Here is a 27,812-nt window from a genome sequence, read left to right on the forward strand (position 1 = left end):
ATTGGCCAGTCTCCAGGTTGTCAGCATCAGTAGCTAATTCAGTCGGTTGCCAAGGGGGATTGGCCAGTCTCTAGGTTAAATATGATTTAAGATTTTTGTTATTTGTTTTTGGGGTGCTATGCCGTGTTGGGGTGTTATGCCTACACATCTGCCCTGATGATGGACACTGCAATGTTGTCCAAAACGTTGGCTAAAGAAGGAGTTAGCGCAACACGGCATAACACCCCAAAAACAAATAACAAAAATACTTTTGGCCGTGAAAATCTTAAATCATATTTGATGATTTAAGATTTTCACGGCCAAAAGTATTTTTGCTATTTGTTTTTGGGGTGTTATGCCGTGTTGCGCTAACTCCTTCTTTAGCCAACATTTCGGACAGCATTGCAGTGTCCATCATCAGGGCAGATGTGTAATTTGAGGTTGTGTTAAAATGTGAGCTTAAGTATGAGGTTGTGATACCGTGTTGCCAGCTACAACCCTCTGAGCTAACATTAACGTATCATTTTTTATTATTTTTTATTTAAAGTGGTTTTTCTTCGTTTATCTCTGGTGTAGCCGTCGAAGACCTCTAGACATTACTTTCCCCCTTGTGCCTCCTTCCCCACCCTCTCTTGAATATATTTTTCAAATCCTTTCGGAATACGCTAATATCTCCTTAATGGTTTTATAAATCAGATTATTTATTTTTTGTTTAGTTTCTGGTTGGGAAGAAAGCACAAGGGGAAAGTCGGAAACTTTTGTAACAAATCATGTCTAGAGGTCTTCTAACATCTGTGAAAAATTCAGCTTACGGGGAATTAGTTCCGACATTGAGTGTTTTTTTTCCCTTCATTGACTGGGCTATATATACATGTATCTAATGTAATGTAATAAATAAATCCTAAACTTTCTTGTACATGGTTCTGATTATTTTTATTTTTTTATGTATACCGAAATCAATCCAGCACCCATTTCTATTTTTATTTTTAAATATTTTTTGTTTTTGATCCCCAAGATAGACATCGTTTTGGTAGAAAATTATATTATCGTATAATAGTAATAATAGTAGCCTGAAAATTATGTCATCTGAACACTACAGACATTTTTCACGAAGATGCCATGTTCATAAATATAAAAGACTTCTTTTTCCGAGGGACAAGGGATACAAGAAACTAAAAATCGCAAGCGAGTTGAAGATTTTGTTCACACGTGTCGATTGAGTGTAAAACTTGAGCGATGACTCATACTTGATCAACAAAAGTAGTAGGGCTTTCAACTCTAGTTGCTCAACTAATACCATCACACTTCTTGTCTATAAGCTTTCAAGTGTTATTCAATGGAGAGTTGATCAACATCAATCGAAACGTCTGAATCGATATAATGTAATATTACCATAGCCAATTTCCGGAAGTCCGAAGAAACGTCAAATATTCATTGTTATCTATGTTATGAAAGGCATGTAAACATGGCGGAGTCTTGCTGCAAAATTTGTTTTATGAAATGTTTATTTGCTTCATTGTGCTGATTTCATTGTATTTGAAAAATCGTGAGTATTTAAAAAATAATAATTACCGTTCTTGTAATGTTTTACATTATTACCGATTCAAAAACCATTTAAAATCCCAAAAAAATCGTATGTTTCAATCAATTTTGTTATTAGTTTTATAAACATTTTGACGTATTTGCAGAGCATTTCTGATAGAAAACCTTATTATAAGCGGTTAAATGAAATATTTCTGTTTAATATAAGTCCATAAGATAAGAAGTTATAACCGAATGCCTGTAAATATTTAAATAACCTAATAATGTTTGATTCAATGTTAAAATATTTTTCCGTCATATTAACTATAATTACAGCATTCATACGCTTTTTTTGTTTCTATCTTTCACAGTTATTAATATATGTACAATTTTTAAAGATTAAATTACATTTTCTCATAAAGTGCTGACAATATTGTGCCCTCCAATGCCTACAATTTCTAGTCATATTGTGCCAATGTTATCAAAAAAATGCATCAGATTCCCTTTATATAGACAGATGATTAGAGCAGTAAACACCATATATATTTTGCGATATTCACATGGCTTGACATTTTTTATTGTATGATATTGACACTAACTGTCATTAACCATTATTTTGGGTCTACATGCCAATAAACAATGTTCATAATCTTTTTGCTTATATTAGTAACTCATACTTGTTATAAAGAATTGTCAGTAATTTAAAACCAAAGTGCTTTTTATACATTTGATATCTTGAAAAATATCTCAATCTCGTTTCCTGTTAGATCCTATAGTATTTGTTTGAGGACAAACAATGCTATGAATACAATAATATTGAAGCCATCTATTACCTAGCATTCGTTTCCACACAAACCTTCACTCTATCAGCATTTGTTTTGATTTTCCTGTTTCTCCCGCCTTCCACTTTACCAGTGCCCATGAGCTTCACCAGAAATTAGTTATTTAACCAGAGCACTCGGGCATGTGCCGTACCTTATTTTTTTGAAGAATGAAATCCCTAATTGATTACTTAAAATACGAACAATAGTCAATATTTTTACGGCAAAGTTATTTGTTAACATATGATTTATAATCAAATTACTGCAGTCTATCAGCACATTTTGTGTTGAGAACTTCGTTCAAAGCAGGGCACAATTCAAAAGTGTCCAGAAGTTGGTGATTGGCGCATTCCTTTCCACATTGTAGTCAAGAACCAATAATTTGTTTGGGTTTTGGAGTCAAACAATTCTTGCCACTGACCTTCACCGTAATATAAGATAGGCCTCTGTGATTCCAAGCCTTCGAACTGTCTGATAACTGGTGGCAATAACTGCCAGTACCGTGTTGTTTAAGATTGTGATAATATGGGATAATAATAGAATAGGGATGGTCCGACATTTTGTTAGGGAACCCGCTTGCACAAAATTTAAGCTTAGATTAGCGGAATTCAATGGTTGGTTTATGTAAATGCGCTATGAAACAATACATGATCGTGTATGTGTTTGTTGTTCCAGACGTGATGATGAGATGGTCGGTTGGGCAGCGGTAAGACGTAGGGGTGAGGGGGTTGGGAGGTGAGGGAAGAGCAGGGGTGAGGGGAGGGGATGCAGGGCGCCGGCGGCTGCACGCGCTCCGTGAGCGAGCTGTACGCGGCCGACGAGGTGGAGCTGCTGCTGGAAGAGCTCCGGGGGCTGGAGCGCCCACCTCCCGACGTACAGGACTTTGAGATCGCCGGCAGCCAGACGGCGCCACAGGGCTCCGTGCATAGCTGGGACAGCCACCCGCACTACCGGCGCACGCCCCCGCCGCCACCTGCGCGTGTGGCGCCGCTCTACTGCCACGCGGGGCACCTAGCCACCAGCGTAGGAGCGCTTCGACTCTTTGTTGCTGTGAGTGCCTATTGATTCCCAAACAATTTTCTCTTTATTTTTTTAACTTTTTTGTGAGAATACCGCAAGAGAGTACCAACTGTTTTTCCTCCGTCATTTAATCTGGGATTCTTCACGACCTGCATTAATAAATCTCTTCCTACAGCCCTTACCTTAACCCTCACATGACTGCCAAGCCGGGTGGCGACGTAGTTCCCCTGTTTTTACACTATGCAGACATGGGCGCTCTTGTGAGATGTCACATAAAAAAAAATTAAAAATCGTCTGGATCCAGTAAAACTATGACATCCCCCAAGTGGGATATGTTGTAAGGCTGAAGGTAGTGTGGAGGGCAAGGAGATGGGAATAGAAAGGTACAAAAAATACCTGCCCATTCAAATCTGGTCACCAAACCTGCTAAAGCCATTTCAAACTGCGTTTCGATTCTGAATTGTGGCCTTTCACCAGGGATATACTGAGAGTATTTTCCACTCTGGGGAAATATATGTAAAAGTAACACAAACTTTTATGGGTTAAGAATTACCTGACAATATTTGAAAAGCAGCTGATGTTGACTGCAAGCTTTGACAAGAGACGACCGTGTACCTCCACAATGTATGTACTTATTTATTTAACGCCTATAAGGCTTTTTCAAACATAATGTATGTCGAAAATTTACAAAAAATCATAAAGAAATATTATATCAGTATACACAATTACACACATAATACATATCAGTACAATAAAAACTTGTCATTTTACAAACCTTTGGGGATTTGGTAAGGAGATGAAAGATTTAGGTTGTAAGGTGACAGCGTTTATCTGAGTCAGTACAGTTGTGAGATGACTCCGGACCGATGGCAATGACACCAGCTGTAAGTGGTGGTGACGGTGGTGGAGTGCGTGAGGTGATAAAGTCGGTGGCTCGACACCGCGTTGTTGGAGACCGAACTTGTGGATGTGTTCAGCACTGGCGAAGACTGACTCTTCCTGGTACTCCAGTGTGAAGCAGGATAGCCGAAGGTATAATTGACCTGGTCGGAGATGCGCGGTAGATGCAGACCGTCGACAAGGTCGCGGGGCCGACGCGCAGATCGGCGAAGGTGTCGCAGGGTCTAGGTGCGTGGGGAGCGCAGGCCAGGGATGTTATCCAAGGCCAGGGTTGTTATCCAAGGCTGATGTAATCACGCGGAGTTGATAATCCATAACCTCTCCTTTAAGGTCCGTGTAACGCCGGGCGTAGTGAGTAGGTCTATGGCCTGTAACGGCGTGGTGAGGTAGGAAACGGGGCGCGGCGCGCTCTTTAAGCAGCGAGCATTTGCTGTGCTTGCAGGTTGGTCACATGTAACTGCTGATTATGGACTAACTAAGTATGTCTCGATGCGTCCTGTTTTTATAGGTGTCTGGTGCATCGAGAATCTTCGTCCGTGTAGGTAGATGTGCCGTACCTAAAATGCTAGTATCGTATCTAGAGAGTTCTAGCTAGCGTTTTGCATGGGTGAACATTCCCAAATATTCTAGTAGCATCGATACAAACCTATTACATAACATAAAACATGTCCAAAATTTACAAATATACAGTAATAACAAATTCTTCCAAAAACTTTTAGCTTGTGGTTTTCCCAAAAACATTTTTCAATGGGCTTACATCCAGCATTACAGTAAAAAATGGGTTATAGTTGTACTTCAACATGATATAAATATTTTTTATATTATTTCTCTTTTATGATTATGGTTCTGTTCTGAAGGGCCAAGGAATTGTTATTCCAGGATGAGTTATTCAATCTTTCTACTTATTCCATTAGCTAACAATCTTGCATTACAGAGAACAAATCCAAGCATTTCGTTGGCGTGAGTTGTTGTTACAATGTAATCTATATTATGTGGAATTTACTTTCAACTTGAAAGGTTTGCCTCGAAAATCATACTGAGAACCCTAATTTTTTCTTTCCTTAATTTTATCCACACAGCTGTCGCATATGTGATCCATCGGCAGCTATCGCCGTACGCGCATGTTGCAGATGTGATCCACTAAATTTCACTAAATCTCATACATTGTCTTTATAGGCGCATAGCTGCTGCATAGTTAAAAAGCTTAACATGTGTGTTAAAATTCCAGGTGGCTTCTCTGTGCTGCGTTTGTTTGGAGTATGCGGCGGGGGGTGCGGAGCTGTGGCTGCTACCGGGCGCCGGACGACTGCGGCTTCTCCTGTTCACCGGGCTCTTCTCGCTCATGTCCAGTTCCGCACTCCTCTTCCTGGACATCTCCAGGCTGGTGCATCTGTTTCCGTTCAACTGGGCCAAGCTTGTAAGTCACTTTTTGGGTAGTCGTAACTTTATCTCTTTCTTCTTGCTACGAATTGTTACCACGGGATTAGTTAGCAACAAATAAAATATACTGAAATGTAGTAGAAATGTACTACTGCTTTGAAAACAGATGGGGTTTTTTTACAACCAAAAGCAATGGCATCCTAAAATTAATGGTGTTATGTATGATGTCATACGTGCCACGATTTTGTCGGTTAAAAGTAATTTCAGTCCCTCTCGGGTGGGTATGAAATCAACAAATCCAAATTTAAATATTTAACAGGATTGTCAAAAAACTTGAATTCTTGTATACCACAGTGGTAACCAGTGTACGAGTCTATGCATAGCAACTTTGCACAAAATTGTCCGCCTTCTAATACAAGCAACTGTCCGACCCATGAGGTAGCGGTATAAGATCTATCAGAACCCGCCGACCGAACACAGAGCGTATATGCCTCTTACGGTTTTAAATGACGATTTATAAATTCGATTTATGATGTATAATTAGGTGTAATAAAACTTATATGTGTATTCAAATTCAGCATTTGCTGATCTATATGCATATATGTTTTTAAGCCATAATATTTTTGACTCGTTCCTCATTGGCAAATTATTTTGCAAAATGTTCCAATATTAATAATGACGTATTTTATTTAATAAATTTGCCAAATTAGGTTGTCACGTGGTTGCTGCCAGGCCGTTGAAACGGTATGCAAATTTGGCTATAGGTCAAGTCGATTTATGCTAATATCAGTCGATAATAAACCTACCAATAACATTGTTATTTTGTTTCCATTCGTGCCTAGAATTCATTATGAGAGAGCCATCTCTTTTGCCCTTTTTTTATTTACGATTCGTGCTTGTTTGTTCCCTATATTTGCCCTTTTTTCTGACTTGCTACATATTGTGTATGTATGAACCCTTTTCCTACAGAATGCCTGGCTGTATATTTGCGTGGGGGTCATGTACATCATCGCGGGGTCCATAGCCCTGGCGGTCGTGGTGAGCGATGACTACTGGTGGGTGCCCGTCCACACTACCAACATGCTCATCGCTTCTTCAGTATGCATTACCATTCTATATTATTACAATTCAGTGAATCTTTGAGAGAAGATTTCGCACATGGTTCTAGGTTAATTACCCCACAAAACTCCTTATATTAAAATTAAAAACCAGAGAGGTTATTTTCTCAACTTTGAATCGTGAAGTGGTGAAGTCAAATATGAAAAAATTCAAATTTAAAATATTTTTAAAATGATTCACAATAATTATTAATTTTAAAATAAAGTTTCACTTACTTGCAGCACACTCCAAATTGTCCTGGTGAAAGACCACTCTTTAGAATCGAAACTTGAAATGGAGACTCATACAAAAAACACAAGAAAATGCACCGAAATTTCAACAATATTAATAATTTTTGCGTTTTTTATAGTCGTTTGGGCTGATGGGTGGTTTGTGCAGCGGCGTGACGGCGCTGGTTTACTGCTACCGACGGCCGGTGCCATCACTGGACTCGGCTCTGCTGGCGCCCTCGCCCTCGGGCTCGTTATCGCCGGGACACTCGCCCTCGCCGCCCCCGGCCACACGCTACTTGCCCGTTCCGCTCGAGCCCGACCCGCTGCCGTGCAGCTCCAAGGCACCTTTATAGTGACCGGCTCACAGCGACGGCGAGGCCACCGCCAAATAGCGGCTCGGCGGCAAACCGAGAGACACAGATCAGATCGCTTTTTGAAACATTGCATTAATCATGAATTGAGTTATTAAATTGCGAATTTTCATTTTATTGCTAGCAACCCGGGCTTTTATTGAATTTTTAACCGATCCACGCGACTATCCCCATACGCGGATGTCGCTTATGTGATCCGTGAAGTTTCATTAGAACACAGGCACTGTGTCAAAGTGTGCCGCATGATGGGATGGATTATATTTAAAAGGTCAGCATTAAATATACTTTATCCGCCACACTAGACGAAGTCTGTTCTGGGACGGGTTATGTTTGCATTGGTATTTTACAAACTTTAAACTGAAAATTCCAATTGCAGGCAGTGCGAAGCAGAGGAAACATCTTTAAAGGTGATTTTTCTCATCAAACGCTGAAACTGACTGAAAATCGGCATTTAATGGGGACCATGCAGATGTTCAATTTCACAATGGCACTGTGTGTCAATATGATGTTCGTCAAAAATGTGTTGAGAGTTTGAAACAAACCGAACCTTGATAATCAGCGTTACTAGACCCAGACCTAACATCGCCCATTATATACTTAATAAAAAATCCAAACCAACTGACAAACCGTCATGCTAATTCTGCAGTGGTAGGCAGAGAGGATGGACCGCCGCACTACCCTGTCTTGTCACACTCTCCTTGCCTCATTTATATTTAGCTATACTCTTCTCTTGACATGACATTACGCAAGTAATCACTTGATCAGATATATCTTTCAGGATTTTTTCTTCTTGTGGCGTCCCCGACTTCTTTTTCTACTCACTTGCTTGTCCGACTCTTGACTCTTTTTCTCTGTCCGTATCGTCCATAACATGGTTTTTACCACACATACGCCTCAGGGATCTCATTTCTTCTGCATTCAGTCTACTTCTGCCAGTCATGTCTCAGTGCCATATATCAGGGTTGGAATCCAGACTCTGCTGTGACTCTCCGACTCCGACTTTATAGCTGTCATACAAATATGTATGTAATGTAGCGTGGAGTAATTAAAATGAATAAAAAAATTCAATGAAATCTTCAAACACCGTGATTTTTCATGAATAATAACTAGTAATTTCATATTAATATTTCAACTATTCCAGTTGGGTTGAAGGCTGTATTCCCAGGAGAAAGACTTAATATTCTTTTAGATGTCACAGTAAAATCTAAAACTAATACCATTTTTGTACCTCAGTTAAATATCATTGTCTACCTGTTTCATTTCACTTTTCTTATCAAATTAAATATCGAGTATAGTAATAGTAATTGTAATAAGTTCAATTTATATCTATGTAAAGTTGATGTTTTACGCGTAAATGTAAATAAAAGAAATATAATCTGTGTCTCTTGTAGTTAACCTAAAAGTGGTAAAAGAGTGTTCAGTAGTAACTTTGCGCTGTTAGAGCCATAGTCAATGTCGTCATCTGCAACCACCGCAGCGGACTTCTCAACTGTTGGCTGCAGATGACCTTATTAGAAGTTAGTTAATCAATAGGACATTGATAAGTGTAATAATGTGCTAAGGCATCCTTAGCGACCATTCTCTAGTGAGTGATATAATGAACTGTTGGTGATACGGTTAGGTGGGGGGTCGTAGATGGTAGCTATAATCCCCCGCTGTCTATTGTGACCTTATGGTAGCTAATCCAGGCCGGCTGCTAGGACTCCGCCTGGGTTTACTGGTTATGCTAATACTAACACTAATGGTAATGGTAATGAACTGTCTGAAGTAACCGAAGCAACAACCGTTATGGACTAATTGCGGCGTCATCTTCTGACTTTGCATGATGAATTGTGATTTATCTTTTATCTGTAAACTTTCTTAATTCTTTTCTACGTAGAGAATGTTTATTTTTCTATTTCAAAGTCACTCATTAAGAGAGATATAGCGTCGTACAATATACAGTCGCTGTCACATTCTAAATCACAATTAATCTGTAAGATCCACTTGGTGCCTAAGAGGCCAAGTAAGCATTTTTAATAATGTGTCGCTTCTAGATTTATTTTTGGAATCTCAAATCATTTTAGACCCTTGATAATTCTACTATTTATTATTTACCGATAGGATGCCAAAGGTATTGTACTCATTTTCATTGTGATATTTTATTTTTCTTTTTATTTACACCCGATGTTCAAAATTGTTGTATGTTTTCAATAATTATTATTTACGTTTCTCAGTTTTAATTATTTATTCAACTTTTATTTTTTAGTGTACCATAATACGTAGAAAAATATATTCTTTGATATAACTGTTGCCTGGTATTTCAATTCCTTAACCACTCGAGCGATAGCTACCCGAATTACAATTACAATATACCCGGTAATTTTTATGAATTAAAAGGATAATATTTTTTTTTTACACAACCTAAACATATGAGATAAACAGTAAAATGTAGGTGGATTAATTGGTTTTAAACTGCAGCAAGCAGTTAATATATTTCCATGTTAATATTTGGAGGTATGATATTAATTAAGTCGGAAACTGAACACCTGAAAATCTCTATCGTTCGAGTGATTAATGATGATGATGCATATTCAATTGAATATGTAATGAATTTTATATGTAAATAGTACTTTGTAACATATATTCCTGTCTGTTATTTTTTTAACCCAAAATTCCAAGTCCGAGAGATTGGCGCAAATTTAACTTTTTTAAAATTATTTTTCTGATTATTAGTAACATTATTTTATCTGATGTTTTTGTCATGTATCCGTTTAATCATATTTCACAATGATTGATTCTTATTAAATAAATTTATACAATAATTATTTATTAATATTTATTAACCCATGGTTTGGGCGAGCAGCCGTCCGAAAAATATCCATTTGTGCGCAAACTTATCGCGGCGCCCGTCGTTATTGTCGCAGTCGGGATAAATATTTTTATACTGAACTATATTATTATATTACGACAGATATAAACAAGCCAAGTCTTATTGCTTATTTACTATACAAGTAAGCATGCATGAAATCAATAAATTTTATGTAGAAATAACTAGGTGAAAATAAAGAATCAAAAAAAAAAGATGTCGTGTAAATTGGACTTATTTTAAATTTTTTTTTTTTCTTGAAGTTCAGAAACACAAAATTTGAATAGATATAATGTAATAATGTAATGTTTTTTACTTAATTTTTTGGCATTTTCGTAAACACACTCACGATGAGTTATATAATGAATACTGAATGAATGTTTTATTTTCATTAACCCCGGTGGCATGAATTTAGACACATTGGCTAATAAGAATGCTTCATTTAGAAGGCCATATCTTTGAACCAATTCCTTGACAAGTCCTTTTCCAACCAATCAATGAAATCCATCAGTACTTACATAGGACTCAATTTCACATTTGCAGACACAAAGGAGAAAATTTTTACAACTCAAATTCAAGTTACGCGCAAACCATGGTTTAATTTATCTCCCTACAAAATAGTCCAGTCAGTGGGGAGTTTTACCTTGCAAAAGGTTAGGTAGTAGCGATTTTGATATATGTTGTTAAGATTGGGACTCTAAGGAAAAAAAAAAGTTTTCGACCTTGGGAGGGTCGAGCTCGACCCGCCATCTTGGATTGAAGGTGCCAAAATTTGTTTTTTTCAAAATAATTGTGAAGTGGTCGTTTTTACAACCAAATTGTCGATTGCAAACTTAAAGACAATTTAATTACCTACATTTTTTGTAGAAAGTTTTTTTTTGTAAGTCTAATAGGTAACGAGTTACAGTGGCGGAAATGTGAATATTTTTCTAAAAAATGATGAAATTCCCAACTTTGTAATTTTTTCGGGTAATTCATTACATAATTATAATAATTTTGCTAACTCATTTCCACACCACCATGAGGTAGAGAACATGGCGCATTTTTTATTGTGGTATCCCCAGTAGGTTTACCACACAGATATACCAGCGATGGTAGATTTCGAAATTATGTTACATTACTATGAATTATGTTACTTTAAATTATGTTACTTAATAACAGTCTTCGTCATCAATGTCATCATCTAACTCATTGCCTGTAATACTGAGATTCTGGGCTTCCATTGACAAAATCTCTTCTTCTTCGTCCTCGACATCGATGTGAACCTCTGGCGAATTTCGGCATGTTTGACCATTACAGCACCCACATACAATAGAACACTTCAATCCAGCTTTCCTGCAGCTACATGCAATGCCGCATCCTTTTTTACAATTGCATGAAATAAATTTTAATAAAGTCTCGGGTGCTGGTTTCTTTGTCATTCTTACTGGAACAAGCCCGTTGGTGTCACGTTTCCAGCACCAGTTTTCTGGATTTTTTTTGATTCCATACCATTTTTGGACTTGATGGTAAGTTCTAAATGCATGGCACCGTGCAGCGTCGTTCGTTGGTGGCAAAGAGGCAAGATTGAATTTGCTTTTTGTTGTCGACTTTGCGAAACGTTTGTAGTGGACTTCTTCCAAGGTTTCCTTATCCATGTCACCCCCGTACAAAGCAACAAGAAAGCGTGTTCCTTCAACTGCTATGTCTTCTGGTGTTGCATCATGTTGTTTGAAGATTCCTATCATGGCATTGAGTCTTGTGTCGTTTTGCACAAGCGAACAAAATTTTGTTTTTCCTTGGTTGAAGAAGGACGATGTTGTATCGCAGCCGCTAAAGGCATGAAAAAACAGAATATTCTCAGCCGCCTCTTTGTATTTCACACTATTCGCGGAATACAGTCTTTCAAAAGTTTTGCCTCTCCCGGGTTTGCGAAGATATACTACTTTTGGGTGGCGCTAATGCTGTCAACAGAACTAGGAGATCAACGTCTTCGCCAATAATGAAAACAGCGTCGATGAACACAAGGAAATCGCAGTATTGACAATCAACTCATCTGCATCTTCTTTAGCCTGCTTAACTGTAAAATCATCCTGTATAAATTGCTTTGTAAGCATCGAAATCAGACGGACTTTGTTATTTTCATTGGCTAAAAATCGTTCTTGTGAAACTTGAACTGGCATTGTTTCATCGAAAAGAACATCTGCAGACATGTGCTTCTTCGATCGGCGAAGTCTTCTGGCGGTTTTCGTATTTTTTTCACCATCATCAAGCGGATATCCATCGAAAACAATGACTGCATGTGATCCATAGTGATTTCTTACATAGTGAACGTACTTCTCGCAAATTGACCCAAAATAATCATTCCGATTCCATACAACTTTATGTTAAAGATATCCTCCATCCACAACATTAATTTTGCTACCTTCAAGTTGCACGACTTCTGGAAGTTGTTAGAAAACACCATAAAATGATGATTTCGTACCTTTGCGCACGAGCACACTGAGTGACCGAGCATCCAAGCAACGTCCTGTAACCAGGACTCAATCAGTGTTGCCAAGTCAGCTGTAGACTAGGATCCCACTATAACAAATCAACGTCATCGAGCACACGGATGATGCTATATAAGTATATTGTAACGTAGAAATACGTTGAAATGATATTGTGTAATATGTTCGTACAAAATTTATCAAGAAAACTGCAGTTTTACAATTTTTTGTCAAAATTTTATTCTTTCAACCGCTGTAACTCGTTACCTATTAGATTTACAACAAAAAAACTTTTACAAAAAATGTAGGTAATTTAGTTGTCTTTAAGTTTGTGTTCAACAATTTGGTTTTAAAATCAACCACTTCATAATTATTTTGAAAAAACCACATTTTTGCACCTTCAATCCAAGATGGCTGGTCGAGCTCGACCCCCCCAAGGTCGAAAACTTTTTTTTTTCTTTAGAGTCCCAATCTTAACAACATATGTGAAAATCGCTACTACCTAACCTTTTGCAAGGTGGAGCCCTTTTTTATCCCCCACTGACTGGACTAAAATGGCACATTTAAGACATGAATATTGTTTATTTTATTTTTTAATAAAGCAATCTAGTGCTGAGTGTTCTATTAATCTTGTCTTTGTGAACATTTGAAATTTATCCTTTAATATAATGCATAGTACATTATTGTACATTTATGTAACTAATTATTAGTTCCGTGACTGGCTTTACCAAATTTATTTAACACAGTTTACAAGTGTAGTCGACAAAAAGGTGTATTTGATATTAAAATGATCACATTCTAGTTTTTATCTAGTCACATTTTGTTGATAGCGATTTCAAAGTATATTTTTATAAAACAACATTAATTTTAAGGGTATTCAAAGCCTATTTGCATTCCCAATGGTTCATTAACGTGTTCAAGTAGAAATCTTACGAGTAACATCTACTTTGCAGCACAATTTAATACTTAAATACATAATATTATGTGTATGTTGTTTTGTGAAGAATGTATTGTAGATTTAGTGATGAAAAAATAATATAACAATTTGGTAAATACTTCATTATTTGTTTCAGACTGTTTGCGAAATGTGTACAGGTACAGCATTGCCTTGGTGGTTAGATGATCTTGAATTTTCCTTATTTTTTCATACACTTTTCTATTGTTCTCTGACTTTGATTCTAACTCGTCATTCCTTCTCTGACACTCTGACACACATGCACAAGATGCCACCAAAGGCAAATAAACTAATTATGTGCTTTCCATATTCATTTAAATATTTATGTAGTTAGGGGCCGTTCAAGTATTACGTAAGCAGATTTATTACAATTATTTACCCCCTTGTCACCAAAAGTAAGCAAAGCTCTTACCCCCCCCTCCCATGCTTACGTAAAAATTGGTACCTATATTCATTTTTCTGTTAATGTATTCTGTTTTTTAAGCGAGTACCTAAATGTATTAATTATTTGTGGGAATCCCCGAATATGTATTCGGTTTTTAAACATAGACAATGTGTGGGTTGCCAATGTGTAAAAAAAAATAACTACTACGGAGCAGTGCTGACGTAATCACTATCTCGACCCCCCACCCCCCCATGTCATCAAAAATAAGCAAAGCAAAGACCCCCCTGCCCCCCTATAATACTTGAACGGCCCCTTAAGAAGACAAAATCATATACATAAATGTTGACTTTTAATGGAGGAAAAGTTGAAATTTGAAAGATATGTACCTAAAAATACTGGAAAAAAACTAAATTTTAAGCGTATTAAAGATCAATAAAGATTGCTTAAAAGTTTCAAGTTGAATAATGTACCATACAAATTTATTATTATTTTTAAATCGAATACATTATGTATTATTATTATAAAAATGTGTGTTAGTTGTATCGCCTTTGAAATGTTAAAGTTTTGACTTAAAAATAATAGATTAAAATGTAGTTCTACAAACTAAAAACGAAAACAGTTGTATATATTGTTTACAATATTTGGATTTGAATGTACCAATTGTATGGGCAAGGCATTGCTGTTTCATGTATCATTCATTGTAACATTTTAAAAATAATTTTAAGGTGAATCTGTTTACTTGAACTGAAGTTAACTCGATTCGTGGTGAATTTAAATTTAATTTATTTTGGTAGCGCTGCGTAAGTTGTGTCTTGCCAGTTGAAGGATTAGTATAATATGTATATACTTTCCGGCAAAAGTCACCAACCCACGTACATCATTTTTAAGAATTCTGAATTTAAACGTTACAGAAATAATCATATTTGAATGCTTTTAATTTTTTTCTATTATGCTGGTAAATCTTTGCAATTTCCATTATATAAACTTTAAAACTGAATTTTATAGTTAATGTCATTGATGTATTATTTAGTCTATGGTTAATGTATCATATTTTAGCTTTCAAATTTGCAGTATCTCAACAATGTGTGTTGTGGTTTGGTGACTTGCCCAAACGGCGACGATATTATATATGTACATATATTTGAATTATTTTGAATCAAATATCATTTCAGTTTCGATTTAAGTTTGGTACGGCAAAAACTAGGAAAAATGTGCTATTGATCCATCCTTGTTATAATCGGGTGATAAAATATTTGATGTCCATCAGCAATGTATTTAAGCCAAAACAATTTGTGGAATTTTTGGCACGTGTTGCAGTTTGTTTTAGTTAATTTGAAGGAATAAGTTGCAGTGTTTTCCTTAGATACAATGTTAATGTAATTGAGATGAGCCCATCTCCCCCGTACCTCGTACCTCCAAAACCGTGTAAATCTACAGTGTAAAGGTAATCCTGAAGGAAGGGTAATAGTGTATAATGTTAGCCTCGTCTAAATGTATTCTGTCCAATGCCCGGTTCTCTGGTGACGGGGTAATATCAAATGAGTGTTCGAATTCTTCCATATTTACTAGTGACCGTTAGTTTTTCTATTATTAGAGTAATTTTTCCACTTTGTAATACAAACTCAGCTTCATTTACCCTTCCCGTACGGTGCTGATAAAACCTAGGCCTGCACTTAGTAACATCATTCTCACGTAGGATATTATACCACGCTTTTTGGTAATTCACTTGAATATCTCTTGCCTGTATACATAGACATTAGGGAAAGGGGAACAAACCGAATGAGCGGATGGCGGGAGGCGACGTGACCGTTCTCCTTTCTGTGTTGTCAATAAATAAATCTGAAAGCATACAGGCAACTCGCATTGCTTACGAATTACTAGTCCTTTTTAGAATGGTGCACAAATTGTTGGCTGCATAAAAATACTTAACTGGAAATCCCAGATCGGGTGAACAAAAGTTCAGGTTTGTTTCCAAAATTTAATATCTTGTTATACTATTTAGTTAGACACTTTTACAAATGCGTTATGATTTACCCACCTCTCTCAATTTTAGCTGTTCGTTTGACAATGAACATCCGGATTCTGTGCTGAAAAGTCCCACAATGGACTGCGCTGCAAACCTTTAATTTACTTTAGCGAACTTAACTTTTTTCAATGTGCGCTCTTCGGTGGCCAATGTACAACTGATGTCGTAGTTTACTCCAAGCATTCTCAAACCCTCCTGGTGCCAAGACTAATGGTCACGTGGTTTGCCTTCAGCTCGTCTAAATGATACCCAGATTTCATGTTAGGGCAAGTCTATTAATTTAGGTGTCTATGCCTGTATTATACTTTTGTTGCACATTAGGAATACTATAATAATGAACACTTTAAAAAAAATATAAAACAACATAAGTTCTGATACATTCAAGTCGAAAGTAATATGTAATACTGTTTGTCATTACTTTTGGGCTGATATTAAATAAATACAAAATCATATTCAAGAGAATTATTAATAAGTTTTGGTAGCACCGTTCGGGAAATGTAAAACCCATTGAAACGGTAACATTTTGGACTGTTAGCGTCTCCTTGAATATTTGTCTGTCTATGTAGTTTTTTTGAAATACCTCAGTAATACAAAATGAGTCTGATAGTGAAGTGAAGAAGCTATTAACCGTGATGCCAATCTATCATCTCCCTTGATGCTAAGTAAACCCTCCCTCGATATTAAGTAGACTCCCGTAGCTGTTTCTTATTTGATATTATCCCGTCGTAACAAAGATCCAAACAATCAGTATCTCATAAATCTAGTTATAACTGAAGCAAGCGCAACCTCGCAAATCCAAACTATTCTGACCTCGTTATAAACCTTAACAAATATCAAGTAATGTTAATGTATGTTATGTAGATTTGAAACTATGTTGCCAAATCCTTCGCTAGACTTACCATATTGGTAAAAATGTGTACAAAATAATTCAAAGCTCACATTTTTTGCGTGTGACATGGGTTTTTGCAGTAAGCTAACAGTCAAATCTCTTACACAAATAAAAAAATTATTTGTTACAAATGCTACCAACTGAAACACCAAAAGTCATAAAGATCTGCATTCCAGTAAAACTAAGAATTTTTTTTTCAATTTCTATAAATTATTGAATGCTAAATTGCATTATAAAATTCAGTAACTGATAATCCAAATTGCTTTAAAATGGACTGGTTGGATTAGCGAGGTTGCTCTGAATATAATTTGTTAGTCAGACTAGTATTTACGATGAATGTAGTTAACACTCGCTTAATTATGACTTTGACCAATGTATGAATGGCTAGCTAATGTGTAGAACAAAGAACGTAAAGATTTGTTTGGGTTTTTATGTTATTTAACGGTTAATTCCTGCCATTTCTTGCTCAATATTTAAGATTTCCTTACACTTAATTTACATTATTTACCACAGTAAAATTTTACTGTTTTTGCTTCATTATTAAATTTCATTTATACTTTCCGTGTTCCGATCTCTATATAAGCTGTGTATAATTCCTTGTTTTGTGGTAAACTTGTATACAAAAATGGTCAGATGACAATATTTAGATGTTATACGGATTATAATTGTTGAGATTGTAAATGGAAAGATAGCATCTTACAACATATCTATTCATGTTAATTAAAAAAAATAGTTTTCGAAATTTTAATCTAACATGTTTCATAAGTATCAAGATTATCTCAGTTTATCAAAAGTGACTAATTAAAATATCTTGTAATTCTTGGCCATTAGTTTATTTTACATGTGTAACTTAGATTTAAAGTCCATCATTCTTTATTTTATTTTTAGATAAAGCCTTTTCTAATTTACATACTTTTTTATCTTGCACAATGTTTATGATTTGTAGAAAAACAACATAATAACATATTTCCACATTTAACACTTAAGAATCATTTTCATTACTTCTGTAAAATGATTGTTTTGAATAAGAGTCATTTTCATTACTTTTGTAAAATGATTGTTTTGAATAAGAATAATTTACATTACTTTTGTAAAATGATTGTTTTGAATAAGAATCATTTTCATTACTTCTGTAAAATGATTGTTTTGAATGGCCAAAACATAGTTTAATCAGTTTTATGAACAATCTATTTTCCTTGTGAATTACATTATTTATTAATCTCTCTCAAAGAGACATGATCTCATTTAATGTAACTCTTTTAGATTTTTGACGATAAACGCTTTGTTCTGATCAGTGTTTGTATATTTTCCACTGCCCTTGAGATTTGGTTCTAAAACGGCTGTATATTTGTTTATTTGAATAAGTGTATCCATTTACAAATAGAGTTTTATATCGATGTACATAGACTTATCCTTTTTATCTATAGGTTCTTTTTTTATCTTAGCTTTTAAATATTTATTGATACATTTTCTAGCATTTTTTCCATATCATCTTAATTAATATTTTATTATATAGAGTGTAATGTATTATTTGTGCTTATTTTATTGAAATCTTAATTTTGAAAGATGAATCCAATTTGATATTGAGAACCAATAAAGTTTTTTTTTAAACATGAAATTACGCTTTATTTTTATCCAAAATGTACACAAAGGACAAACGTACAAAAAAGTATGACAAAATAAATACATAGGATGCTGCTATTCGGTGAATACAAGTACCGAAGAACAAGGAAAAATAATCTTAAAGTTCTGAGAATGCTTTGGGAATATGAAAGTGAACATCAGTATCAACTTCTCTAATAGTTCTGTGAACAGTAGACCTCGCATCCATAAAACTATTTTTCTATTTAACCCCTTGAATGCCTAATGCCCTTTTTTCTATAATTAAGTTAAGTACTTTAATACCTTCCTACTTGATTATAAATCTTATTTCAAATAAGGAATTATACAATATGCCGAAAGAAATGTAACATCTCAATTTTTTTTTTAAACTTTCTTCGGGCAGGTAGGTACTATAAATATTATTAAAAGCCAATAATGATAGGACCGGGGTTCACTATAATTTTGTCATAACCTATTTAACTGACTGACCATAGCAAGTCCTGACTTAACTTGACTGTTCTGCTTTTCGTTTGTCTGTAAATTTGTTTGTACATTCCGTTTCAAGATGGTGGCCGTTTTAATGGTTCAGTAAAGATTCTTTTTCAAATGTGAAATTGTCATATTTATTTGCATTTTACATTTTTTCAATATTATGGTACCTACCTGCCTGAAGAAAGTTTGAAAAAGAATCATCGGTGAGTAGTGATCATTTTGAGCGATGTTTCCAGAACTTTGTTTGGACAAATTGTATAACTCCTTATTTGAGATTTTAAAAATGTTACATGAAATATAAAATGGTTTATAACTAAGCAGGAAGTATTTAAGTACATACCTACTTACAAGTCTTATGATTTCATACAAAATTTTGTTTCTCATTTATTTAATAACTAGTGGACAATGCTTCGCTACTGCTAATGTCTATCTCGGGCGTCTCCGACTTCTTTTACTATTAACTACTGTATACCACAATGTTACTGTTAAAAAAAACTACATTACATCATTGACGTATTATATTTAGATGAGACATGAAGCGAAAAAATAGGTTCCCATTTTTACCTCTGAATCTCCCAATGTTCTAACTAAAACTACCGAATCTGGTCTACATGCACAGCTTATCGCATTCTAATAGTGGAACAAGTTTCGACGTGATATTAGTATGCAGTAGCGCCTCTAATTGTAGCTCTATGCATTAATCTCATTCCGGTGTAAAGATATTGCGTTAAGTATTCCTCGGGAGTCCCCGACTTCTTCTATCATTCAAACCACTTTCTAAACACTTCTGGTACTTCTTATAAGTGTTTTGTTCTTACAAACTTTGAAACTTTCAGCGACATCTGTCTACTATTTTTTGAGTTTTGCGAGCGCAAACATACGCAGGTTGAATTTTTATGTATTAAGAAGATAGAAAAATTAGAAACATAATTTTACGGCAGAAGGTCTACTGTTCACAGAACTACTAGTTAACTACCATTGACTCTCCTACTGTATGAATAAAAACAAAATTTTACAATGCTATAAAAAAAAGTTACGTAAAAACCGTGTAATCTATATCTCTTAATGAAAACCTTCATAAGTAAATAAGGCAAAAGGATTTGATGATAATCTCGGAGATAAAAACATATGGAATGTAATAACTCTTGAATGTAATAACTATGTAGTATTATTAGACAGTGCGTAATAACCCAACATTTTATTATCTAAAGTAAATAAGAAATCCTAAACAATAATTTGATTTCTGTCAGCAAGTAATCAATATTTTGCTATAAAAACTTTATCGGTCTGATAAGATAACAAAATTTATGTTCGAAAAAGCAATACGTATTTTAGTAATTGAATGAAAGGGATCGTAAAAGCATGTCATTATGCTTTCTAGAAAATGTGAATATTTTAACAGATTTTAGTCAAGAAATTGACAATTTAAAAGTGAAGTTTAAGACAATGCAAACGGCGCTACATTAGAATGAACCGACAATTCTCAGTAAGTCCTGAAGAGGCCCTGAGGCAAAGATTTTCAGGGCATCGGTTTGTTGTGTCGGCTGTTGGGTTATTGATGCTTCTATCAACTGTGAGTATTTTCACTTTGTTTTTTTAACACATTTTGATCGGGCAGTTTTCGGCCGCGTACTAGTGCTGGTAACGGGTGATTTTTCGCGTAATTTCGCGCTAACGTAGACCTCTAGAAAAATTGCGATAACTTCAAAAATATTTGTTTGATTTCAATAATTCTTTTTGCAAATTATTTATTTTATTTCATTTTATTTTATTATATTTAGAAATGTATTCTTCATCGTTAAACTAGTGCAGAATTTCACATAAAGTAGGAAAGTTTTGAAAAAAATAATATTTTTTTACATAACATCCTTTATTTTACAAATTATACACAAAAATTATTTCTAAATATAAAATAAAAATTATTATTGCATGGCTACAACCCTAAAGACGCTATATAGCGAAAACTCAAGTATATTGGAACCCGTATTTTAACGTGACCCGCGCTCCACTAACAATCTATCAAAAACGTATAAATACGTGATCCGCTCTCTAGCATTAATTTGCTAAAAACGTATTAATACGTGATCCGATTACAATGTGTTAATAAGACTATGAGTGTGTTTAACACTTTTCTGGTTATATAATTATTTCAATATCTTTGTAAATATACCAACCACAGAGTTCACAGGCCTAAAAAATTAACTTAGCTTCATGTTCAGACTCGACTAGGTTGAGAAAATTCGACTGGTAGGGTGTTCTTCAATAGTACATTTATGTTGAGATAAAAAATAAAAATATTGAATGCAACTGGAAAAATTGTGTTGTCGAAAAATCGGGAAAAAATTGTTAATATTTTCATATGCCTGCCAAGTGGTGCGATTGTGCCACTGTGTGCTTTGTCAGTAGTAGCTCCGGTTGTCTGTCGGCTGTAATGGACTTATCATATGTTTTTCCTCGTTTTCAGCACTAATACATAATATTTTTCTTATCTCCATAATAAGTACATAAGTACGTAAGTAATAAATATAAACTGTTCATTTTTATTCAACTAAAAAATGACAAAATTCTAAATAGTGCAGTGAGTATTTGATATGTATTTGAGCGATTTTCTAGCACTATAAGGGAAGGGTTAAAGATAAGTCTCTTTTGGCATTGGGGCCATAAACAAAAGATAAGCCTCCTTTTGCATTGGGGTTATAAACAAAAAAACAGTTTTGTCATAAAAGTTTTATTTTTATTGCCCACTTCCTTGCTTCCATCATTTAAAAAATTATGGATAAAACAATATGGCAATATTAAATTACATTTCAGCTGTAAGCAATTGCGTAGGAATTTCTGAAATTTGACGACACCAGAGTTCACTGTTCAAGAGTTTGTTACTTTGACAAAAACAATTTTTTTTACATTAACCTCATACAGGAGAGGCCCTGACGAAAAGAATTTCTCTCAGGGCCTATGTCATCTTTGGGGATGCTGCGTGGAGATTCTTTTTAAGAAAAGGAAGTTCTAGATAGGAAAAGGTATGAGGGGTGATTAGGAATCTAGGGATCAGTGTCTCTAGGAGTTACTCGTAAGTAACATAATTTCTTTTGCAAATTCATCACCGCGAATCATCCTAAAATGGCATTTGATGATGACAAAGGCGCGTGTAATACTTATTTTGTTTCTAATTTGTTAGGATTGTTTCTTCAAAGATAATAATAGTATCACGGGAAATCTCAAATACTTAGTTTCAATTCATTAATAATAATCAAAATATATGTCATTTGTGTAAAACAATAAAAAAATATTTGTGATTTTATATTTTTATCAGGTATGCTGGACGCTTATTACTAAAATTATGAAGCTGTGTATTCTTGAGAAACATGACACGATGATAAAAAAAACACAGATTGGTTTTCATTAATGCTTGTGAAAACATGACACAATAATCCCGAAAGTAATGATTGATTTTCATTAAGGCGGCATAAGACTCTAATAACGAGGGTTTGCTCGATGCTCACATTTTTATTATTTCTGATGAGCGTATTACTAAAATGTCAAATGTTTCTAGAGGGATCCCTACTGATGTAAGTTATTTATATTTAAAATTAATGAAAACAGGACATTACCATTAAAATAGTCCACTATAAAATTAGGGGTAAGCACCAGATTTTATTTTTCTAGACGGTGAATTAGTAACTTCCCAATGGATCCCTCTAGAAATATTTGACATTTTAGTAATACTTTTATCAGAAATAATTAAAATAAACCCCACGGAAAGATTGATTTTCTAGACCTGCTAGGGCAAAGTCGACCGTAGGTCCGTCCATTCCACCGGCCGCGCGCCGAATATTGTTTTTACACGACTTCATCACTTATGTCGTTAAGATTCCTACTTGATTTTAAAAATTTGATGGGGCAAATTCAACCGCAGGTCTCTCCAATACACCCGAGCCGCGCATCGCATTTTTTTAACCCACGTCGCTAAGATTCTGGCTTTATTTTAGGGTATTGTCTTGTCCTAATGCTTATAAAAATATGGCATTGTAATCTACAAACTCATTTTATCATCTGTACTGATAAGAATTCATTGATCGGTTAGTGGCTGAGTGGTCCAAAGCATTGGGTTGTCACCTAGGTAAATCTGTACTATTGAGAAATCAGTACTTAATGTTACGTGTTTTTTTTCAGATATTGCTACTAATTGGATCTATTATATCTTTGACGTCGGATGTTTGTTCCCAAGACAATAATTGGCTACAAATAACATTCCCGACTGTGGCTGCAGTTGGTGGGGTGGTGGTGGCCATACTGTATGCCTCCTCAATTCTGGGATTGGCCAAGAAGATTCCAAATATTTGGGTTAAAGTGGTAAGCCATCATTTTCCATTCATATAACAAAAACAAATAATATCAAAACCATTTTTCCTATATTATAATTAGTGACCGCACAAAGTTTCAGATTTGGTTTCGATCTATAAACAAGTTTCGGCCGCGGTTTCTTTTTCAAACAAAAATTTTCCCAAATTTTGCTCACCCGAAATCTGTGTTCATGATGTGTCAAGATCTTGTTCTACTTTACTCGAGCGCATGTGTATGCCTATAGAATAATTTGAATTTTATTTAAAAAGAAGCAATTCGTTAAATGTTATGTTTTAAAGAATTTGTAATTGTCGCATGATCTTTATTTTTGACATAGTTTATTGTTTAAAGACAATAATACGTTAGTTTAACGACAATAGCCATACTAGACTAGACTGATTAGTTTACTTTAGAAGAGTTCTGAGATTTTATACTTTTGTATTTTATCTAACACCTGCCTAAAACATACATCGAAGAACTATTATATAACAACGAACAAAAAAGCGCTGAAAGCAAACAATTTACTGTTTTGTTTCATTGTGCATTTTATGTAACAATAACTTAATGATACAATACTTACAATTTTAACAATAAAAACGCCTAATATTAGGGTATTTAATGTTTTTTGATTTATTTAAATTTCTGTCGGTCACTAATTATAATGCCATAGAAATGCTTATAAAACAACTTTAAAAAATGTATGTGCATATTTCTTGATGCCAGAAATCACATGCCTTCTGCCCTGATGATAGACATTGTAAGGCTGTTTGAAACGTTGGCTCAAGAAGGAGGAGAAATCATAACACCAAGAATTCCAAAAATTACCAACGTAAAATTTAATTCAGAACAATGAGGAGGAATAATCCGGGCTCCTAGCACAAAATATAGATAAAGGTTTTATATGTAATAAATAACCTGTCATTATTCCCGAGCACGACTGCATATCGTAAATGAACAAACAACAATTCAAGTCGACTAAATATGCTGTGAAAGTTTGGCAGTAGTACTTGGAAATTAGGAACAAGTTACTGACCATAGAATAAGGAAAAAAACTAGACGTGCCTTCTAAACAATTTTGAATGGAAACAAATGTTCCATTTAACCCTGAAGTAGCAATATTTGTCAGTGAATTGTTTCGTATTTTTTTATACATAAGCGGTCTTACTAATTAGATTCTTACACGCTCGTTGGTGTGGTAAATTCGGCCTTGAGCCTGGTTTAAGACTGTTGTAAACAAACAAATGCCATGGTAAAAAGTCAAGTTCTTCACTGTTCTTAAGTTACGCGCCGCATAATATTTACACCGTGTTTATAAGTAAGGGGGAAGGCGGACTGTACTAAAAAATGACACAATTACGGGAATAGTGTTGTGAATAGTGAAATTGGGTAGGAATCTGGCCTACCTAATTTTTTTACACTTTTTTTCACTGAGGGATCACTGGGTTGATCACTGCACAAAATTCAGTAACAGACTCACGTATTTCAACACTGTCAAAATGGGACAGGTAATTGGGGAATAGGTGGGGAGGGGGAGGGAGGGAACGTAATATATTAATGGGAGATACATATAGTTGCGTCAACAAGCCCAATAGCCCAGCGCCCTGTCTCACTTAAACTCGCCTGACATTGTAGATCTCCATCCCATTTGTATTTTGTAAACACAGTTTTGCATTGGAAATTTAAGCCTCATTTGGACAAATATTTGGATCACGAAACACGCCCACAAGGCATTTCTAGTCTTTATTCTTTATTCTATGTTACAGATAATATCAATAAAACCTGTTTCAATGTTTCGTGCTGGGTTGCTTTTTTATTATTTTATGCTCATTCATATGAATGTTTTTGTATTAAAGTTTTTACATTATTTTCGACTAACCGATTAGGCTGATCCTCGTATTAAGGTAGTCAAAATTTTATGTTTGTATATTATGTATAATAAATTAATGTACATATTTGTACAAAGATATAGCGATAATATAAATGTATCTTAAAAGAGTGATAATGAGTACAAAATCATACATATATGAAGGTGAAAGTAAAAGTTAGTACATAATAATTTAAAAAAATAGCCGTCACAGGATGCCTGATAAATGTAAAACATCAACATTGATTTTTATTGAAGAAAGTGAAAATGAAAGTAAACAAGTCTTTAAAATTTCGATAAACAATTCTTTTATTATTATTAAAATATACACAAAGAAATGTATTACAAATTAAAAATATTCACATTTATCATAAACAAATCATTTTTCAATAAAGAAATACAACAGATTACTCAAGAAAATATTGATGACTTTAGTGAAAATTTTGGTATTGAAAAAAGCCTTACTGCATAACATCAAACCTTACATTGGAATGAAAAATTTTCCACAAAGTTGACTCTTCGATGAGTCTTCCCCGCATGATACTGGCCGAATGATGCGTCGTTCCTTGAAACAGCATCGATATATAGTTTCATATTTAGCATATTTTAGTTTCACATCAATAAGACCAGATTATGAGCTTCAACTAGCTATTTATATACATTTTTATATTATTAAACATTGTCTTTATTACTTTAGGATTTGTCTTGCTCTATTGTGATCTCAGTATTGTCTTTATTATTTTAGGATTTATCTTGCTGTATTGTGATCTCGGTATTGACTATTGTTGTGTCAATCCTACTTTTGGCAAACTGCTCGAGTCAGGGAACTATTTCCATTGTACCTGGTGTAAGTATTATTCAAATATTAACTGAAAGCCAAATAAACCACATGAAGAGATTCAAACAATGTAATATTTTGAAGTCTAGCGAAATGGAAATAATAAAATAATCTGACCAATGACGTTACAATACACCTAGACTTGTTATTTTCTCAAAAAATTAAGAAAAAATGTGGCAAGTAAGAAACATTCATGTTTCCAGTAAATTCTTAATTCAAATGTTGTTCATGTATGATAATGTTTGACATTAAAATAATATATGTGTATGAAAAATAAACCATAAGATCGGGTGGTGTTTTCATATTCAAAAGTTGTGTCGAATACTACCTCAAGGTCGACTAGAGTACAAGACTAGGCACCTGACAGATCGTGAGGTGTCAAGTCAGTGTCATGCCATAATAGAGCAACGACAGCATATGGCGGCGAGTGTTGTTGATACTCGTTGTTACTGCTGATTTTTTGTATGTTGTTTTACTGCAAGCATATAAATAAACAGAGTGATTAAGACTAATTTAAGCAGTGAAGTTTACTTAGCAGTGACTTTGTCAACTGGCAGTTGAGCACCCAGACCTATACTCTATTCAGCCTTGCATTTTCTCTAACGATATAATCTTTACGATGCATAAAATCTTCAGGCGGGAAACAATTGTATTATTTATAATAATAAATAATTTGCGTGTATTTACAAATGAAATGCTGTTCCTTGGCTTTTAGTTGTGTTTGCTTAGAAATTAAAACACTTTCCACTAACACTTTAGTACTAAAACTACGAAATCGAAAGCACTACAATTGACTATTTTTTGCTTGCCATTTGATTTCTGCAGCATCTCTATATATATTGTAACGTCATTATTTAAAAACCATTAGCTAGCTGCAAGGACATTAAACATATATTTGTACATATAATATTTCCTCTTAGTTGGTAATAGCGTAATGCAATCTCACTGTTATAGTAATATTATACTGGTGGAATGGTGGTCATTTATGGTCTTTATAATTTGTTCTTCTTTTTTAGGTTTTGGGAATAATTGGTGCAGGACTCTTGATAATAAGTTGTGCAATCATATTCATAACCTGGCGAGAAGCAGATGACGATGTCATAGAAATACCCGAACAGAGGGAAATCACTGATGACAAACGAAAATCTGTATTTATATAAAGCAAAAGAAGATAAAAATATATTTTATTTAGTCGATAATTTTTACTAGTGTAATTATTTGTAAGTAATTAAGTACTTTTTAGTGTAATTATAATATTGTTATCTCAGTATAAATAAATTACTCAAGCATGTTCACTATGTACCTATTCTTAGTCAACCTCTAATCTTCGCGTCCATGGAATTAAACTTATAATAAAGTAATATTATATCCAAAATTATGAAACTTTTATTTATTGGGTATTTATCAAAGATAATAGAATATAAGGAATTTATCTACAAATTTTATTTAGTTTTACTTTTATCTATTTAAATATGCTTATTTAATAGATAAGATTATTATAATTGCACAGTTTTATAAGGAAACTCGACATCCACGAGCGGAATATCCGTTCACAGTTGATGTTGGCTTAATGAGAACGGGCCGCTTCTTCGACTCGTTTTTGCGTAAGACGGCTCGTATGTGTCATCTGTTTTTCCTCCTTTATTATAATCCAGGCCTCTTCAAGACCTGCATTAATAAATCCATTCCTACAGCCCCTACTATAACCCGCCTCACAACGCTGTCCAACCGGGACATGCTCCCCTGCCTTTACATTGTACAGATAGGGGCGCTCTTGT

The 27,812-nt window shown here is 34.6% G+C and overlaps 2 protein-coding genes across 2 annotated transcripts; both read left to right on the forward strand.

Moving 5' to 3' along the window:
- The first annotated feature begins 3,085 nt into the window (after nt 1-3,085).
- Nucleotides 3,086-10,784, forward strand: LOC149418514 (uncharacterized). Its single transcript, XM_089638541.1, has 4 exons — nt 3,086-3,371; nt 5,470-5,658; nt 6,591-6,719; nt 7,090-10,784. The coding sequence occupies exons 1-4, from the start codon at nt 3,087-3,089 to the stop codon at nt 7,303-7,305; spliced, it is 819 nt and encodes a 272-aa protein (XP_089494667.1). The 5' UTR covers nt 3,086; the 3' UTR covers nt 7,306-10,784.
- A 9,554-nt stretch (nt 10,785-20,338) lies between these two features.
- LOC149418515 (uncharacterized) lies at nt 20,339-27,370 on the forward strand. The gene is made up of 4 exons (XM_089638542.1): nt 20,339-20,561; nt 23,162-23,341; nt 25,942-26,043; nt 27,051-27,370. The coding sequence occupies exons 1-4, from the start codon at nt 20,457-20,459 to the stop codon at nt 27,192-27,194; spliced, it is 531 nt and encodes a 176-aa protein (XP_089494668.1). The 5' UTR covers nt 20,339-20,456; the 3' UTR covers nt 27,195-27,370.
- The last annotated feature ends 442 nt before the right edge of the window (nt 27,371-27,812 follow it).

The sequence above is a fragment of the Hesperophylax consimilis genome, chromosome 13, assembly GCF_061612785.1.
Source record: "Hesperophylax consimilis isolate HC1 chromosome 13, BYU_Hcon_1.0, whole genome shotgun sequence".
NCBI lineage: Eukaryota > Metazoa > Arthropoda > Insecta > Trichoptera > Limnephilidae > Hesperophylax > Hesperophylax consimilis.

Coding starts and splice junctions, on each gene's coding strand:
- LOC149418515 (XM_089638542.1), top strand. CDS start 20,457: ATGAACCGACAATTCTCAGTAAGTCCTGAAGAGGCCCTGAGGCAAAGA. Junction 20,562..23,161: donor TATTGATGCTTCTATCAACT/GTGAGTATTTTC, acceptor GTTTTTTTTCAG/ATATTGCTACTAATTGGATC. Junction 23,342..25,941: donor CAAATATTTGGGTTAAAGTG/GTAAGCCATCAT, acceptor TTATTATTTTAG/GATTTATCTTGCTGTATTGT.
- LOC149418514 (XM_089638541.1), top strand. CDS start 3,087: ATGCAGGGCGCCGGCGGCTGCACGCGCTCCGTGAGCGAGCTGTACGCG. Junction 3,372..5,469: donor CGCTTCGACTCTTTGTTGCT/GTGAGTGCCTAT, acceptor TTAAAATTCCAG/GTGGCTTCTCTGTGCTGCGT. Junction 6,720..7,089: donor ACATGCTCATCGCTTCTTCA/GTATGCATTACC, acceptor CGTTTTTTATAG/TCGTTTGGGCTGATGGGTGG.